Source organism: Anabrus simplex, chromosome 1, assembly GCF_040414725.1.
Source record: "Anabrus simplex isolate iqAnaSimp1 chromosome 1, ASM4041472v1, whole genome shotgun sequence".
NCBI lineage: Eukaryota > Metazoa > Arthropoda > Insecta > Orthoptera > Tettigoniidae > Anabrus > Anabrus simplex.
In genome coordinates, this window is record NC_090265.1 from 731,009,320 (window position 1) to 731,028,373 (window position 19,054).

The window sequence follows — 19,054 nt, forward strand, 5'->3', positions numbered from 1 at the left end:
CTCAGGAAACGTGCGTTCCCTTTTGATTCGTTAGTAATTTTTTAGGCCTAATTCTATAATTGTTTTTGTTTTATTTTGTACGGCATTTCAAAATTCCTTTGTTGAATAAATAATTTTGTTTTATATTTTAAATTTCTTTTCCACTAATTTGTTCAGAGAGGATGATTACCTCATTGTTCTTCCTCTTAAAACAAAAATCACCACCACCACCACCACCACCACCACCACCACCACCGACGGTATTACGTATGAAGGCCTACGGAGTCTTTCATTTTCATACCTTTCGTGGCCCTTGTCTTCCTTTGGCCGATACCTTCATTTTTCGAAGTGTCGGACCCCTTCCATTTTTTTTTCTCTCTGATTAGTGTTATATAGAGGATGGTTGCCTAGTTCTACTTCCTCTTAAAACAAAAATCACCACCACCACCACCTGTAAAATTCGGAACACAGGTAACACAGAATTACCTGTACTAGACAATTCCTGGTGTTTGTGCCTCCTTCAACATTAGAATCAATCTTAGGTCGGGCAGGTTGCCTACAGGGTGTCAACTCAAAAGACTCACACGAGGCCTCTCTGGAGGCCACAGACCATCATTGTGTTTGTCATTTAACTGTGTTTTATCTTCTACAGGTGTTCGTAAGATAATAATAGCCACCAATATTGCAGAAACATCCATCACCATCGACGATGTTGTCTATGTAATAGATGGAGGCAGAATAAAATTGAAGAATTTTGATTCTGAGGCAAACATCTCTACACTTCAGGCAGAATGGGTGAGCCTCGCTAATGCCAGGCAGCGGAGAGGAAGAGCAGGGAGGTGAGGCTTATAGGGGTATTGTGAATCCTGAACGTACAGTACTGACTTAGTTGCTGATGGGCTAGTTTTTGTAATGGCTGTAGTAATTTGATATTTCCTGTTTAGGCTGATTTAATGTTGTTACCCCTTTGTATACTAATCAAATAATTTTTTGCATATTCTAGTTTAGCGCACTTAATATTACTGTATGTGTCCGACTCGTTGGCTGAATGGTCACCGTACTGGCCTTCGGTTCAGAGGGTCCCGGGTTCGATTCCCGGCCGGGTCTGGGATTTTGACCTTAATTGGTAAATTCCAGTGGGGGGCTGGGTGTTTGTGCTGTCCCCAACATCCCTGCAACTCACACACCAGACATAACACTATCCTCCACCACAATAACGTGCAGTTACCTACGCATGGCAGGCGCCGCCCACCCTCATCAGAGGGTCTGCGTTACAAGGGAGGCACCTCGCTAGAAATAGCCACATGAAATTAATTAATCGCTGTATGTATCTATGTTCATTACACATACCAGTACATACTTACGGCTTGTTCTATCTCTCACTGGAGCTCCTGCTGTATGGGTGCACTTCCACTGTTCCTGATGCCATGGGCTAGAAGTTGTAAAGAGTAGGCATTGAGCTACGCAAAAGCTACAGAAATGTAACAAAAGCACAAAGTTGGTATTGTTTCTAAATACATTTTGTGGCAGATAATTACCGTGTATAGCCACCTCAGGCAACATGAGGAAGTTGACTCGCCACTAAAGAATACTACTTGTTTTGGGGCAAATTATTGCACTGTTAGACAGCAGCTGAAAATTTGCAGGAACATTGGGATGGTAGGCAATTGCTCTCTTCAGTTCACATCATGCGTATTCAACAGAGATCGTGTATGCCGTGCGTCTCAAGGAACTGATTGACCAGGCAGGAGCATTATCGCCCAGGTTCTAGGATGTCTGTGCATACCAGACCAGTCCTGTTACCCTGGATAGAAATTAGAGCCATATATCGACCAAACATGATCCCATTCCAGAACACGGTGCTAGTGTACCTTCTGAATGCTCCTGCAGTGACCTCATCAGGAAAGAGCTAGGAGTTGTTGCCCACCTCTCAGTCCTCCATCATGCAGCCAAATTCACGCTGTCTGATCTGACACAGCAGGGGGTCTACACACGACGTGCTAAAGCAATAAATACCGATCATCCCTGCGAGTTGTTTTGTGTCGGTATCCCATTCGTTGTAGTTCAGCAACCATTTTTATCTTTCTGAACATTTTCCAAACTCTAGAGACATCATTTTGATACACCAGTGACCTTAAGGCAGGTACAGACATGCGCGCCTGACTCTGTAAACTTAACAACATTGCGCGCCAAGGTTAAACGGGGTAATGTTACGCACCGCGGTTACGAGGTAAATTTTCTACCCCACGCCGCAGTTCGTAACGCGTAACCTACCAGCATTCCGCCAGTTGAGACAGTGCAGCTTTGAAAGATGGACATAGCTGCAGCAGCATATATTCAAACATTGCAATATAGTACTATACACGCTGTTTAAAGCGGAAAGCTTAAGAATGCGTCGTCGCATTTAAAGTCTGATGCCATATTTTATAAGTAATATTACATAGTTTTATTTATACACACCTGGCACTGTTCCCATGCTCTTCTTTATTTTGCCTTTCTCCCTTCGGAGTGAAGAAAGCAAGGATGTCATTTTCTTTCGGCATTTCTAGGCCGTTGTGTTCAGTCCCGTTGCCAGCTCTTCCCATGCATCATTCCTTAAAATTTTGTTGAAATGCCTGGGATGGCTAGCCAGCCACAAAATTTCCTTAGCACTGTACATTTCAATAAAATGCAGTGTCCAGCTCCATGGCTAAATGGTTAGCGTGCTGGCCTTTGGTCACATGGGTCCCGGGTTCGATTCCCGGCAGGATTGCGAATTTTAACCATCATTGGTTAATTTCGCTGGCGCGGGGACTGGGCGTATGTGTTGTCTTCATCATCATTTCAACCTCATCACGACGCGCAGGCCGCCTATGGGTGTCAAATCAAAAGACCTGCACCTGCCGAGCCGAACTTGTCCTCGGACACTCCCGACACTAAAAGCCATACGCCAAATCTTTTTTTTTTCTTCAATAAAATGCAGTGTGTTCTGCTCGATCCACTCCATGTTTACTGATCAAGCAGACAGAGGCAAATGCGTGTTACGCGCTGAGGTCCTGAGTACGTCCAAGCTTGCTGTAACTTCCGCGCGCGCAGTTCTTTGATGTGGCGCGGGAAAACCGACAAGCAGTGGAACGCAGCAAACCTCGTTCCGTATCGTTCATGTTGCGGGCTAAGGTTGCACGACGAAGTTACGCAACACTGTCCAGACAGGAGTGAGACGTGGTTGCGTTACAGTGTTCTGTTGCAAGTCTGGACGCGCCTTTATAAGAGGACATCGTTAAACTGAGTCCTGGCATTGCTTCCACATAGATATAATAGCAAACCATAATTTTCTGTCACGGTGAAGATAAGTAGTTAGTGGAGAAAGCAATGAAGTCAATATTTTTCTGAATTTTTGGTTCATAGAATTTTTAGCTACAGTTGAAATTTTCATCTCTTGATATTTCTAGGTTTGACGGATGTGTCACAAGACATGGAAGTTTCAGCTGTAGCGAGGCATTCTTGCAAAACAAAACATTTCATTTGACAGAAGGAAGATTTTTTATGAGTGTTTGCCAGAATCTCGAAAGAAAAATCCGAGATGATATAGAAATAAAAAAACACCCAAACAATGGGAATTTAGAGGAAAGCTACAAAATCAACAATTCTTGGATGCCTATTACACACAGATTACCAAAATGCAAGTCAGATTATGAAATTACAAGACGAATCCTCAAGTTACGTAACATTACCTGTAACTACCAGGTGATTGCAAGCGAGAGGTACGTTCCAGAGCTTATAATAGCCAAGGGGAGGAGAGACACCGTGACATCCTTCGTGGGGAGACTGATTATCTCAATCGCCTTGAAAAAGAATATTGTAATGTGTTCGAAACGTTGGCAGACACACAAAACAACCCAGAAAAGGGACTACATAGATTCTTTGTTATAGTATTTTTAACTGTACAGATACGACAAAAAGTAATATAAATTAAAATGGTTTGAAAGAGGTTCGGGAGAATTATTTTGGTGGGACAACAGGTTTTTTTCTTTATTATGAGAAGTGGGAATAACTACTTAGTGTAGTTTCGTTTGGCATCAACCAAATCAATTGTCTGTGGTCCTTTGAGCATCAAAAGTAAAAAAAAAAAAATCATTAAAATATCTTTGCTCAATCCATGATGCCTTTGTGTGGAAGTCCTGACTCTGCCAGCATTGAAGTGGTACAGTAGAAACAGTCCAGTAATAACACTTCATCACTTGGCTGTAGCAGGGAACAATGCTTGTACTTGTGACAGGTCCTTTGGCTTGCTCCACATTTTCTTCCCACCCCTTTAACTGTTAAGAGTTATGAATAAAATGCATGACAATCTATATCTCGTATTTATTCTCCTTTTTGATACAACTAGCAGTTTACCCACTGCTTTGGTTTCTACTGGGTAAAGCATGTGCAAAAACACAGAAAATTGTTAGAGTGTGGAAGAATATTCATATGAATTTTCTTTTGTAGAAAAGTAATTTCTTGGTAAACTTGTGAGGGCTCCTTTTCAGGCATTGTATTCTCTTTTGAGGGTTCCCAGTGCACAGTTTTTCAGACTTGCTCTGTTTTCTATAAAAACTACCTGCTCACTAGGTAAATTAGCAGCATTATGCACTATCTACCAAAAAGTAATTGAGCGCCCTTGATGGTTGGTACGTCAGTTGACTTGCGTGGCTGACATGATTCAGGACATACAAGAACCAGTTGATAGCAAGATGGCGCGAGGTACAGAACTGTCGGGATTCTGATAACGGCGTGATTGTGTGCTGTATAGCATTTGTTCTGCATGAGTGGAAGGTGAATGAGCTTTATGTCAGTGGTGTGGTGCACATTCTGGGCAACCTGAAATTTTGGCCGACAGAAATCGCAGAACCTTGAAAAGTGAAATTGCCAAAAATGGGGCACAACCGACAGCTACAATGTGACAGGAGTTTCCTGCAGCAATAGGAGTATCTGTTTCCAGTGGAACATTGCATACAGAGGCCCACCAACTTGGATATTCCAAAAGAGTTGCATAGGATGAAAGAGAATATGGATCGGCAACTCAAGTAGTGTTTGGACCATCGCAACTTGGTACTGGAGCAGTGCAAATTGGTTCTGTGCAGTGATTCATATTATTTCAGTCCGATGGCTATGTGTCGGTGTGGTGTCTATCCGGGGAACAGCTTTTGCCAGATTATATAGTACCAATGAGGAAATTTGGTGGTGATGGTGTGGGGCTGTTTCTACGCCACCAACCACCACAGAAACACGCAATAACGATTACATCCCTCCCCATAGGGAGGCATCCGACTGTAAAACTGAGCTAAGTCCATTTGTGCGACACAGTTCGCACCCACAACCCCACAAATGTGGGAAGAGCGGTAGAAAAATAAGGCGATGGTGTGGGGCTGTTTCTCATTCTTTAGCGTTGGACCTCTAGTGTTTGTCCATGGCAACATGAACACAGAGGCATATTGTAATGTTGTGGTGTTTTTATGGAATTGACCTTTGTTACTTCCAGGATGACAGTGCTAGGTGCCATGTTTCGTCGGCTGATTGAACTGGTTCGCACAAAGTCCAAACCTCAGTCAACTAGAACATGTTTGGAATGAATTGGACCACCAGCTGACGTGTCTGGAGGAATGGCCAAAATTAATCTCCCAACCTTTGGAACAGTTGCTTGAGGAATGGTGATGAATCCCAGTGGATGTCCTGAACATACTCGCCAGTAGTATGCTGTTATAGCTGCACTGTGAGATTCTAATGGGGTGACAACTACTGAGCAAACATTGTGAACAGGTGGTAGTTACTTTTTGGTAGATACTATAGTATAGTAAAGTATAATATGGTAATCTGGTAATATGGTAATTTTTGAAATGGCAAAAGAATTACTGAAATTGGTCGAGTGGTTTCTGAGATTACCTGTCATATAAAAAAAAAAACTCACACACTTTCAGCCTGAAATTGGTCGAGTGGTTTCTGAGATTACCTGCCATATACAAAAAAACTCACACATTTTCAGATCAGAGATTAATTATTAATTTATGTGAATTTTTGTTCTGTAATTACATGATGTCTTATTTACTGTTCCTGCAAGAGTGCAGCCAGGAATTTGCTACCATATGTACACTCGAGCACGCGAGATGATGTTCGCCGACTACATGTTGCCGGAGATGCTGCGTACACGGCTGGACGAAGTGATCCTCCAGATCAAGATCTTACAACTCGGCAAAGTGACACGATTTCTGGAAAGAGTAATGGACCCTCCTGACCCCAGAGCCATCGATGTTTCTCTCAAGGTAAGAGCACATAAACTGGATGAGGACAATTAAAATGCGGGTAGGAAACAACCCTCCAACATCCAGGGGAAAACATGGTGGTTCTGCTTCACCTCAGTTTCATTTGTGCTTTTGAACAATCAATTATTGAGCGTTTTTCAGTTTCGACTTACAAGCCATGAATAGTTACATGGGCCGTGAAATTCTAAATCATATATTCCACTTTACTAAAAATATGTATTCACATTTTTTCACAACTTCTTCACAATTACATCATGAGAAAACATTATGTGCATACTACAACTCTAGGGTGTTTCTTTCTTATTCACACACTAGAAACGTGCTGTCTTTAAATTCTTATGGCATTCAAGATAACACCTGAAATGTCTGGCAAATTCTTGAAGAAGCACAACATTGATTTTCAACAGTCGGTCAGTACTCTTTAGCAACAAAATAAATACATTGTAACCGTACGAATGTACGATCCCCAAATTTTAGGTTAGAAAATTTCGTAAAATAATTTGTAATGTTAAAGTCATGAAATCATGTAATTTTGTTTATTTAGAATGTAAAAACGTAATATCATAAGAAGAATGTGTAGTTACAGAATATTGCATATGTGCATCATTATATTTTGTATAAATTTCCGTTTGGGTAAGAGTCTGTAAATATGGCCTAGCCGTAAGGATTGTGCAACCGGGAAAACAGCGACTATATCGGGAAGGACGGTTGAAGTCAGTTGTATGCGTTGCAACAAAGTGGCTTGGAAACACGGGGTATGGCAGGTAGTATAGGCTGAAGAATTGGAGTGGATCAATGTGGATATACGTGAGTGGACGTTCAGTGTCACATCAGACACTCAATAGCCAATACGAGGGCTTTGTTTTAAGCGAGGTTGGGTTGACTGAGTGACGCGTCAAGAAGTGCCTGTGAGAGCGTTGCTACCTATAAAATTTCGGGACGCTATAACCACGTGTAGCAAGCCTATATAAGCATGTACGCGTGTGCGGCAAGTCATTTTGACTCTGATTCTGTTTCTGGTTGTGTTTGTGTTTGTGTTCTTGATTCTGTGTGTTTCTCACTCGGACCAGCGCGCGGGAGCTACTTTGTGCAGATTCCTAGGCGTTGCTTGATTGTTCTTAAGTATATTTCACCTACGGAGTGAGCACGCTAAATATCGCTGATGCTACGAGTTTCTGGTGGCCGTTATGTAAAAGACGCCACTAAGTGTTTATTGGTAATTCCAACACTGTATAATAATTAGACTAAAATTCTTCTACGAGATAATGTACAGTGGATGTGGTGATGCGTACCGAATGTGTGGTTGTGCACAGAGCTAATTCTTGATAAAGGAAATCGTCGGCCGAGTACCGTATGCAGTTTCAGTTGGAGAAACGTGAGGCGTTACACTAACCTGTGCAGTAGTCGGGAAGGACTCAAGACGTTGATGAAGTGTGTAAATAAGGTTAGGGATGCTCTTCGTAAAGAAGGTTGCATCCGTACGTAGAGAAAGTCGTACTTTTCTTTACCAGAATATGATTTTTGTACTGTAACAGTAGTAAGTGTAGTGGGACTCTTACCTGGAAATATGTCAAGAAATGTATATATAGTGAAAATAATTTTGTTGGTGGTAGTAGTGTGTATATTTGCCTTTGTATACGACAAACGAGTAGGTCTCGTCAAGTAATGATTTTGTTGTTGGTAGTAGTGTGTATATTTGCTTTTGTAAACGACAAACGAGTAGGTCTCGTCAAGTAATAATTTTGTTGTTGGTAGTAGTGTGTATTTTTGCTTTTGTAAACGACAAACGAGTAGGTCTCGTCAAGTAATGGTTTATGTCGGGTTTTTTTTGTAGTTGTTTGTAAGTTGCCTTTGTGGACGGCAATCAGGAGTGGGTCTTATCAAGTGATGATTATTGTGGTATTTATTATATATTTTTTATTATTTTGGGAGTAAAGTCATGGTATGAAACTTGCAGTAAATCTTTTTATCAGTGGAGTGAGGATGAACCTGGCATGCTACCCACATCTAATTTCAGGGGTAAACAGGTACGGTTATAAAGTAAGTCTGGAGCTTCGTCAGCCTGATGACCGTCGTCTTGGGAGAGGGAGTAGCTTATTGCTCTACATAGTTATATTCGTGTAATTGTTTTACAGGTGGCGCCCAGTCTTGGTATTTATACTTATTTCACTCACCGTTTATTCATTTCGTATTTTTTATTTATTTTGGTAGTTACAACATAGAGAAGTCAGTGAGTATCTGCAAATTTGCTCTAATTGTCTTTAGGTTGACTCTATGGCATCGTATGCTCAGCAGCCGCTAGATGGCACTGTTGTCTACGTCTGTGGTAGGTTTCAGCGTTATCAGATCAGTACGGCTTGCGCTATTGCAACTAAAGATGGCCGCGCCACTCTCTGTTTATGCCAAAGAACAACAGCATGCTGTAATCTGGTTTTTTTAATGCTCTGTGGGTGTACCAGGAGCGGAAATTTATAGAAGGCTTTCAGCACAATACAGGGAAGAGCCTCCGTGGCTCAGATGGTAGCACGCTAGCCTCTCACCGCTAGATAACCTGATTCAAATCCCGGTCACTCCATGTGAGATTTGTGCTGGACAAAGCGGAGGCGGGACATGTTTTTCTCCGGGTACTCCGGTTTTTCCTGTCATCTTTCATTCCAGCAACACTTTCCATTAACATCCCATTATCATTGCCCCAGAGGAGTGCGACAGGCTTCGGCAGCTGGCACATTTCCTATCCTCACCGCTAGATGGGGCCTTCGTTTATTCCATTCCTGACCCGGTCGAATGACTGGAAACAGGCTGTGGATTTTCATGCGGGGACAATGTTCTGCCACAGCAGAGTGTTTACCAGTGGATTGAACAGTTCAAAAGGGGTCGCACGAGCGCGAAGGATAAAGAAAGATCCAGGCGTCCATCTGCAGCCGCAACTGATGTCAATACTGAAAGAGTGCGCGATACAATCCTGAATAACAGACGAGTGACTGTTAATGATGTGGCAAACCATATGCACATTGGTCATGGTTCTGCATATGAAATCATGCATAACAGGCTGAACTTCCATAAAATCTGTTTGAGATGAGTTCCAAAACAACTCAATGAAGAGCAGAAGTGCAATCTGTCAGCACCTACTGGACTGTCATGCTAACAAAGGTGAAACGTTTCTGAAATGGATCATCACTGGAGATGAGACCGCTTCAAACCAGAGAGCAAACGTCAGAGCATGGAATGGAAGCATCCGCTGTGGCAAAACATTGCATATTGTGCATATTGAGCATAAGATCCCTATGGGACTGGTTGTACTATGCAATTTTAACGTAAGAAGTTCTGTTGTTAAATTGTAGTCTTCATTATATTTTTCATGCAGTGCAGTATATATCACTTATAATTTTAACAGTAAAGATGCCACGAAGTTGGTTCAGAGAAGAAGAAATATCAAAAGAGTTGGGTGATAGAGACGACTCTTAGGAGATACTGCTGGTGTGCCTGAAGGTTAGATATTGTAAATAAGTTTTAAGGAGGACTAATAGGAATATAATTTTTTAAAGTTTATGACTACTCTTTGTAATGAAAATGTTGTGGGACACAAATTAGCACACCAACAAACATCATGTTAATGAGCGAGTTGGCCATGCGGTTAGGGTCGCGTTGCCATGAGCTTGCATTTGGAAGGTAGCGGGTTTGAATCCGACTGTTGGCAGCCCTCCGTATCGTTTTCTAGGGGTGTGACGGTCCAGAAATAATGTGTGTCTGTTCCGACTGCTCGAGTGACACGACTGGAGCAGTGGCACGTTGCCGGTCCAGTGACAAACCGGTCCATTGACAGATGGAGCTGAGGACATGGCATAGCACGCAGAACGCGGTGACAGTTTGCCGGTCCAGTGACAACCGGTACAGGCACAAATGGAGCTGATTCGCATAGCCAGGGGATGCACGATTTGCTCTGTTCTTCGATGATGTCATGATCACGTCTGTCTTATCTGATTCGATAATGACACACTGGGGGTAGGTTATCTTCAATAATTAAATATGTGCATACATAATGATGTTATTTGTGTTACGTCCCAATACCTACATTTACAGTTTTCGGAGACGCCGAAGTGCCGGAATTTTGTTCTGCAGGAGTTATTTAACTTGCCAGTAAATCTACTAATAATAATCTTATTTGCTTTACGTCCCACTAACTACTATTATGGTTTTCGGAGAAGCCAATGTACCAGAATTTAGTCCTGCAGGAGTTTTTTTTACCTGCCTATAAATCTACCGACATGAAGCTGACGTATTTGAGCACCTGTAAATACCACCGGACTGAGCCAGGTTCGAACCTGCCAAGTTGGAGTCAGAAGGCCAGCGCCTCAACCATCTGAGCCACTCAGCCCGGGAGTGTAAGTAAAATCTACTGACAGAGCAGCTGGCTATACGGTTCGGGTTACCTAGCTGTCAACTTCCATTCGGAGATAATAGGTTCGAAACCCACTATCGGAAGCCTTGAAAGTGGTTTTCTGTTGTTTCCCATTTTCACACCAGGCAAATGCTGGGTATGTTCCTTAATTAAGGCCATGGCCGCTTCCCACTCATAGCCCTTTCCTATCCCGTCATCAGAAGTCTGTGTCGGTGTGACGTAAAGCAGACGATACGAGGCTGTCGAATTTCAGCACCTTCAAATACCACCGGACTGAGCCAGGACCGAATCTGCCAAGTTGGGGCTAGAAAGCCAGCGCTTTCACTGTCTGATAATAAACAGTTACCGGGCGAGTTGGCCGTGCGGTTAGGGACGTTCAGCTGTGAGCTTGCATCCAGGAGATAATGAGTTTGAACCCCACTCTCGGCAGCCCTTGAAATGGTTTTCCGTGTTTTCCCATTTTTCACGCAAGACAAATGCTGGTGCTGTACATTAATTAAGGTCACGACTGCTTCCTTCCCATGCCTAGTATTTTCCTATCCCATCGTCGCCGTAAGACCTATATATTTCAGTGCGAGGTAAAGCAAATTGTAAGAAAAAGTGTGAAAATAGATTGTTTACATGGCACTTATAGGAGATTTTGGCATATAACCAGTGAACTATCATCTGATCAGTAGGATAGGTTAGGTCATGACATAATTCTGTTTCGTTGTAAAAAAGCAAATAATTTCAAACATGCTTTCAATTATTTCTGACTGATTACGTGCAAATCCATATCGTTCTAATTTGTCTATACACTGTATAGCTTTCCCCTGTGTTATTATTTCTGAATTGAGTGGACAGATATAGAACTCTGAGGTAATGAAAATACACAGTAAGCACAAGATATGTTCATCCTCTCATATCCTTGAATTGGAATGCAGGGAGGGAAGGAGGAAGTTACAGTAACCAGGAAAAACCATCCTTTCAAGCTGTTTCTCTAAGCCCCATGCCTAAATCGTTAGCGTGTTGGCCTTTGGCCACAGGGATCTTGGGTTCGATTCCTGGTAGGGTCGGGAATTTTAACTATCATTGGTTAATTTCGCTGGCACGAGGGCTGGGTGTATGTGTTGTCTTCATCATCATTTAATCTTCATCACAACGTGCAGGTCGCCTACGGGAGTCAAATCAAAAGACCTACACCTGGCGAGTCGAACATGTTACGCCATTTCATTTCATCTGCCACGAATGAAATTACAATAGGATCAAGTACAAAACCACCTAGGCTACATCCTCCGCAAATGTTAAGAAATACTGTATAGGCTTTTGGGCTTATGCCCTGTCAAGAAAATAAGGTGAAGTTCTTAACGTTTCGCAGGGAACTGTGCTCTGCATCCTCAGAAGAAATCTTGACTGTCCACAAGAAAGGCTTCTTAAACAATGACACTTTAAATTTGGACGTTATAATAGAAGTGGAAAAAATGGTACGTTCATTCGCCACCAGATGGCCTCCAGGACGTGGCAACGCTAGCGTTCGAAGTGGAAGGTGACCGAACCATCACAGTCAGTCTAAGTGGTTCACATAATGTGTTTGTGTAACACATGACATTGGCAGGTGTATGGCATAGACACAAGCCTGGAATGAAACATCTGGCGACGAGGAACGTACAAATTTGGAAAACACCGAGACGAAATAACAATAGTGAAGGGACCGGGAAGGGAACTACCTACGTAAATTCTTAATGGCTGGCAACCAGGTATTACTTAATTGATAGCCAAGGACACCCTTCCTGGTCCCTTCACTATTGTTATTTCATCTCGGTGTTTTCCAAATTCGTACGTTCCTCATCGCCAGATTTTTCATTCCACGCTTGTGTCTATTCCATACACCTGCCAATGTCATGTGTCACGCAAACACGTTATGTGAACCGCTTAGACTGATTGTGATGGTTCGGTCAGCTTCCGCTTCGAATGCTAGCGTTGCCACGTCCTGGGGGCCATCTGGTAGCAAATGAACGTACTATTTTTTCCACTTCTATTATAACGTCCAGATTTAAAGTGTCATTGTTTAAGAAGCCTTTCTTGTGGACAGTCGAGATTTCTTCTGAGGATGCAGAGCACAGTTCCCTGCAAAATGTTAAGAATTTCACCTTATTTTCTTGACACGGCATAAGTCCAAAAGCCTATACAGTATCATGTCTTTAAGTACGGGCCGTGAAAGCATTAATGACAACAATGTTAAGAAATAAATTGACGAAAAACTCTTTCGGACGTTCATAAAGGATTATCAACCTTTTACTCTGGTAGAAGATGAAGGGTTCAGACAATTTTTTAAGTCGTTGAACTCGACCGATCGATCAATCAATCAGTCAGTCAACACTCATCTGCATTTAGTGCAGTCGCTGAGGTGTCAGATTTCCTATCTACTTTTTACCTAGTCTTTTCTTAAATAATTGCAAAGAATTTAGAAATTTATTGAACATTTCCCTTGGTAAATCATTCCAATCCCTAATTCCACTTCCTATAAACGAATATTTGCCCTAATTTGTCCTCTTCAATTCCAACTTTATCTTCATATTGTGATCTTTCATATTTTTTAAAACACCACTCAAACTTTAGATTTACGTGCCAGTAAATCTACCGACAGGAGGTTTTCGTATTTGAGCACCTTCATATACCGCCGGACTGCCAGAATTGAACCTGCCATATTGGGGCAGAAGGACAGCACTGTACCGACCACGCTACTCCACCTAACACAATTTTATTTCAGGAAATAAATGACAAGTAAGAATTAATTTTTCTTGTAACACGTAATGGTTACAAGTAAAATTTGCTATGAATGTAATCATTACAAGTAATCTCAATTACTCCTAACTCGGAAAATGAAAGCATTTTGCCTGCATTTCTTCCGTAAGGTTCTGAGATGCGAATGACCTATAATATTGTTTAGAGATCGCCGATAATCATTTTGAAACATCTGACATTTAAAACAAGTATTCAGTGTTGGGAATTTAAAATGTTCATTGATCATATTCGCCAGATGAAATGTTTAGTTATAGTATCAAAAATGGCGTTTGAGTATATTTTAACCGTGTTAAGAAAAACAGCCATTAATAATAATCACAGTAATAAAATATTATTATTATTTGTAGAAAAGTTTTAGTTTTGAAGTAGATTACTGTGAAATAATGAACACCATACCGATATGTCTCCGTCCTGTTCTTGTCACAACCTCCCTAACGGTACGGGACGATGATGGCTGGAACACTGGACAATTTGCGGATAGCAGTAACAACACTTCCTGGTACAGGAAACTGTGAGTCGCAGCGCAACACTGTCACATCAGCAGTGGACCGGTACTGGTAGCAGCAAATTACGAGTCGCAGCGCAACACTGTCACAGCAGCAGTGGACTGGTACCGGTAGCAGCAAACTATGAGTCGCAGCGCAAGACTGTCACAGTAGCAGTGGACCGGTACCGGTAGCAGCAAACTGCGAGTCGCAGCGCAACACTGTCGCAGTAGCAGTGGACCGGTACTGATACAGCAAACTGCGAGACGCAGCACAACACTGCCACAGTAGCAGTGGACCGGTAGAGAAGAGACTCCTGGAGCAGGTTTTCACTGCTCCATTCCGAGAATAGGTGATGCATACCGGTACACCAGTACCGACACACCTTCATTCGTTTCCTGTGGTTTCCCATTTTCACACCAGGCATATGCTGGGGTTGTACTTTATTTAAGCAACTTGTAAAAAGAAAAAAGGAAATTAAAAATCATGTTAGCTTGTGAATTAATTGGTTGGTAGCATAAATTAGTTAATGTGCAGCTTGTATCACTCTCATAATCTTTATTTAATACAGCAACAAATAATACTGAAATTTTTCTATTTTATTATTTTGATGTAAGTGATAAAGAACTTCGCAATACTCGTACACCATTCAGAAGGTTTGAATGCGAAAGTGCGATATAGATGAAAGGCTCCCTGGAAGAACGTTGCACTATAATTATTATAATAATTTTTCATGTTCCGTATTGGTAACAATGTAATTCCGTACCTGTGATTCTGAGTTACAGCCATTTTTGTGTTTGGTATAATCGACCGGATCTATGGAATAAAGGCGGTTGTCCTATTGCCATTCCATGTGGATTTGAGGAGTGGCATAAAGGCAGTAGTCCAGAGCACTTTCAGGATGGAAAGCGCGCATGTGGGACATCCACCTTTTGCAGAAAACTTTTTAGTGGTGCAAGGTCACATGTGGGACATCCACCTTTTTTCTTCTAAGTAATTTCTACCCGGCAAGAAAGAGTCAATAGACATTCGCCTTTTGCCTCCATTACGGAAGTACGATAATGAAGTTGCTTATTATTGTGAACGTTATTATAGTTTCCTGTGTTACCTGCGTTATCGCATGCAAATTAGCGTGAAAACAACAACAGTGAAATATTGTAAGCCACAAGAAGTTAAAAGTTATGCGAGACATCAGTGTTTGAACGTATGCAAAATGAATGGTTTTTCAAGAGGGAAGATAATATTGCAACTTGCTCTGAAGCAAGCACTTGAAGAGAGAGGTATATATATTTATGTTTCTTACTGAAGAGTTCCGTAATAGTTTACATTTTGTTGCTGACTATGCTTTGTGGAGTTACGCCCTGATCACCAACTTCGATGTATAGATTGAAGTAATACTAACTTCAACTGATTAAAATTAGATCCCATTAATGTATGCTGTATTCTTAGTAATATCTTAATCATTGTTATTATTACTGTTTTAGTGCTATTTACTAACATTCAACTTAATTCCTAAACTTCCACTAAAAATATCGCATATTGCTAACATAAAAAAATAATATTCTCAGGTGAAGAGACACTGGACGGCAGGCGTTGTTATGAGAAACCTGTGGATGAAGAGCATATGGAAGACTTGCAGGATGACATTGCATCAGACCTCTCTGACTTGGGCCCAAATTATGAACCTGAAGGCAGTAGTTGGCTTTCTGTAGACAGTCAGTTTGATTTTTTGTACCCACAACATTATGCCAGTTATTATAATAATAATAATAATAATAATAATAATAATAATAATAATAATAATAATAATAATAATAATAATTTTAAAAAAACCCTTACTCAGGTACCCAGATTCCAGACCACCCGACAGAGATGAAATCAAGTGCCACATTGTCCGTCTCAAAAATAACAAAGCGCCGGGGGAAGACTCAGTAGTAGCAGAACTATGGAAATATGCCCCAGAGGAATCACTTGATATCTTGCAAAAGCAAATAGAAGAAATTTGGAACAAGGAGACCCTACCCGAAGATTGGAAAATAGCTTTGATCCATCCATTACACAAAAAAGGCAGCATGAAGAACATCAACAACTACAGAGGAATATCTTTGCTACCAGTGACTTACAAAATTCTATCATTTGCCATCCTGGAGCGTTTGGAAGCACAAGTCGAACATCAAATAGGTGAATACCAAGGAGGGTTCAGAAAACGTCGCTCAACAGCTGAACAGATCCAAAATCTCAAAACGATCATCAGATATTGTACACTAAGGTCCAAACAGTATGTGTCTGTCTTTGTGGACTTTAAGAAAGCGTACGACTCCATTGACCGGGAAGTCCTGCTAAACATCTTAAATGAATTTGGAGTTGATTTGAAACTGCTGGCATTAATTAGAGCCACCCTGACCGATACAAAATCCAAGGTGAAGTTCCACGGATGTCTCTCGCATTCCTTTGACCTCAAAACAGGAATCCGACAAGGTGATGGGCTATCCCTGATACTCTTCAACTGTGTTCTTGAAAAGATCATCAGAACCTGGCAGGTGAGATTACATGAAACCAACTACAGTCCATTGAGAATAGGAACCAAATCCAAGGGGATCGCAACAGACAGCTTAGCATTTGCCGATTATATTGCTGTTCTCTCAAACGACATAGAAACCGCTAGAGCTCAAGTTGAAATTTTAAAGGAAATTGCCGAACAAACTGGTTTGCAGATATCGTTTGAGAAAACAGAAGTAATGACTAACATCAAAGAGGCTCCACCAAAAACTCCATACAAAATACGGGGACATCACCCGAGTAGACGAATTCAAATACCTGGGTGAGATCATCATGAAAAATGGACTGGACAAAGAAGCACTTCAGGAACGAGTACGCAAACTGGAAATAGCCTACCAAACATCTCGCACAATCTACAACAAAAAATTCCTTTCCCAAAACACCAAGATACGTCACTATGAAACAGTTCTGAAGCCAGTAGTTCTATATGCAGCCGAAACCCTGTCTCTAAATGCCAACAAAGGACTCCTTGAAGAACTGGAGAAAAGAGAACGCAAAATTGTGAGAGGAATCTTGGGATCAAAGTACAGAAATGGAATCCATCAAAAGAGATCCAACAAGGAAGTCTACAGCAAAATAGAGAAAATTACCGTCACAATCAGAAAAAGACAGGCACGATTTTATGGTCATCTGAAAAGAATGGACGGAAGAAAGTTGATTCAAACCCCAAAACCACAATTCCCTGGTTTAGAAATACCAAAGAAGACCTGCAAATGCTACATATCTCAGCTGAAGACGCCCTTAACAGAGATCTCTTCCGCAAGAAAATATTGACGAACGGGCTAAACCGAGACGAGCAACCGAAGAGAAAACACAGTGCCCCTTGGACAGAGGAGCGTAAGCAGGCCCTCTCACAAAGAATGAGGGAAATTTGGGCTCTAAAGAAGGCCAAGTTCAGTGTCAAATGCAACAAGACTCAACGTGGTCCTTGATGGCCCCAGCGAATTATATATGATGATGATAATAATAATAATAATAATAATAATAATAATAATAATAATTTTTAATTTCAGAATGTCAAAATAACTCAACAGAGGCATGTGAGTTACCTGTAACTAATGGAAAAGTAAAAGAAAGAATAGTATATCATGATAGAAAAAGGATCCGAGACCCCTCAAGTTGGAAAAGAAATACTGTAGTGCTAAAAGAAGCAGGTTGATTGGGGCACCTTATAAATCAGTGAAGAGTGGAAAGGAAGTCCCAGCATGCACACTTAAGCCTCCATTTAAGTGTAGAATGAAATGTGCTGAGAAATAAACTAAAGAGGAACGGAAAAATATATTTGACGCCTTTTGGAAGGAGTCTAGTTTTTGAGACGAGAAATGTCAGATGATAAGAACCTTGGTGAAGGAAGTTCCAAAAAATAGACACAGAACTTGTAAAGAAATTGGTAGTTCTACAGAGAGAAGGAAGATGACAAAACTACACATTGGAAAGGTCACACACACATGGAAGTGGACGGTATTAATTCAACCATTGAAAGGAAAAAGTCGAAACTCACCAACTTGGAGATCGCTATACCACGTGATTGGGCTCAGTTCATTATAACATGCCAGGTAAGGAAGCCACTAGTAGTCCATGAAATGCAATGTAGTGATTTCAAAAATAACCATCTTTAACTGAAACATCTGGATCCCCTTTCACAAATCGCAAGAAGTCTACTACTGGTGAAATGTTCATAATCTCAAAAGTTGTATGGCTTAAAGTTTCAGCTGACAAACCTGGAATTATTACCTACAAGACATCCTTCAACGACACCGGTTTTCAAGAAATTTGTATCAGAAGACATCGTAGAATTCTTCTCCTGTTATGAAAGGAAATTTCGACCGTACGAAGCGGACCCAAACTCATTAGTTCACCAAAATACACGGACCTGCAAACGTTAACTCAGTGGATTCCACGACAGGACAGTGCATTTTACAGTGGCATCTCTCATGGAGAAGAAGAAGACGAATATCCTACCGATGAGTGATACTTCTACAGATATAAATTGAAATTCTCTGAAGAACATTTCATTCGGGAAAAAGCAATTTACATCTTATGCAGAACTTCAGTGACAAAATTAACCCAGATCTGCCCAAAAATCTTTTTTGCTTGAATATGAAGATTAATGGTATATAACTGACCTATAGGTTGTATGATGATCCCCAATGTTAAGTATTTCAGGACCAGGTACAGTGCATGGGCAGGAGGGGGTGTCCTATAAAAAGGACAGTGGGCAAGAGGGGTATGATAATAAGAAAAATGTGTATGTCATTCTAATGATATATTATTCTTAATTCGAATCTAATACAAGCAGTCTGATTACAGAATGAATTGTTAGAGTTTGAACTGAAGGGAATACAGTAAAATGTAAGACTTCAGTAGACCTTGGTGCTTCTACACGGCATAGTGGTACTTCTCAAAGCACTACACATGTAGCGTTATGTTGCACTTTTTGCACCTCATAGACGCTTTTTTGTCGCATACCCTGCACCTTGTTTGCTACCCTTGGGATTCAATCATATGATCTACGTGGTCATATCGGGAATCAGCATTTTCTAGCGGCGATGGACGACTGTGCTTCT

At 41.2% G+C, this 19,054-nt stretch overlaps 1 protein-coding gene across 4 annotated transcripts in view; it reads left to right on the forward strand.

The window, feature by feature from the left end:
* The window catches only part of LOC136872768 (ATP-dependent DNA/RNA helicase DHX36), a 216,424-nt gene that overhangs the window by 104,421 nt on the left and 92,949 nt on the right, over positions 1-19,054 (forward strand). For all 4 annotated transcript variants that reach the window (XM_067146629.2, XM_067146606.2, XM_067146635.2 and 1 more), the window contains exons 11-12: positions 632-818; positions 6,059-6,260. In XM_067146629.2, the coding sequence (XP_067002730.2) occupies positions 632-818; positions 6,059-6,260 (389 nt within the window). The remainder of the gene's footprint in view (positions 1-631; positions 819-6,058; positions 6,261-19,054) is intronic.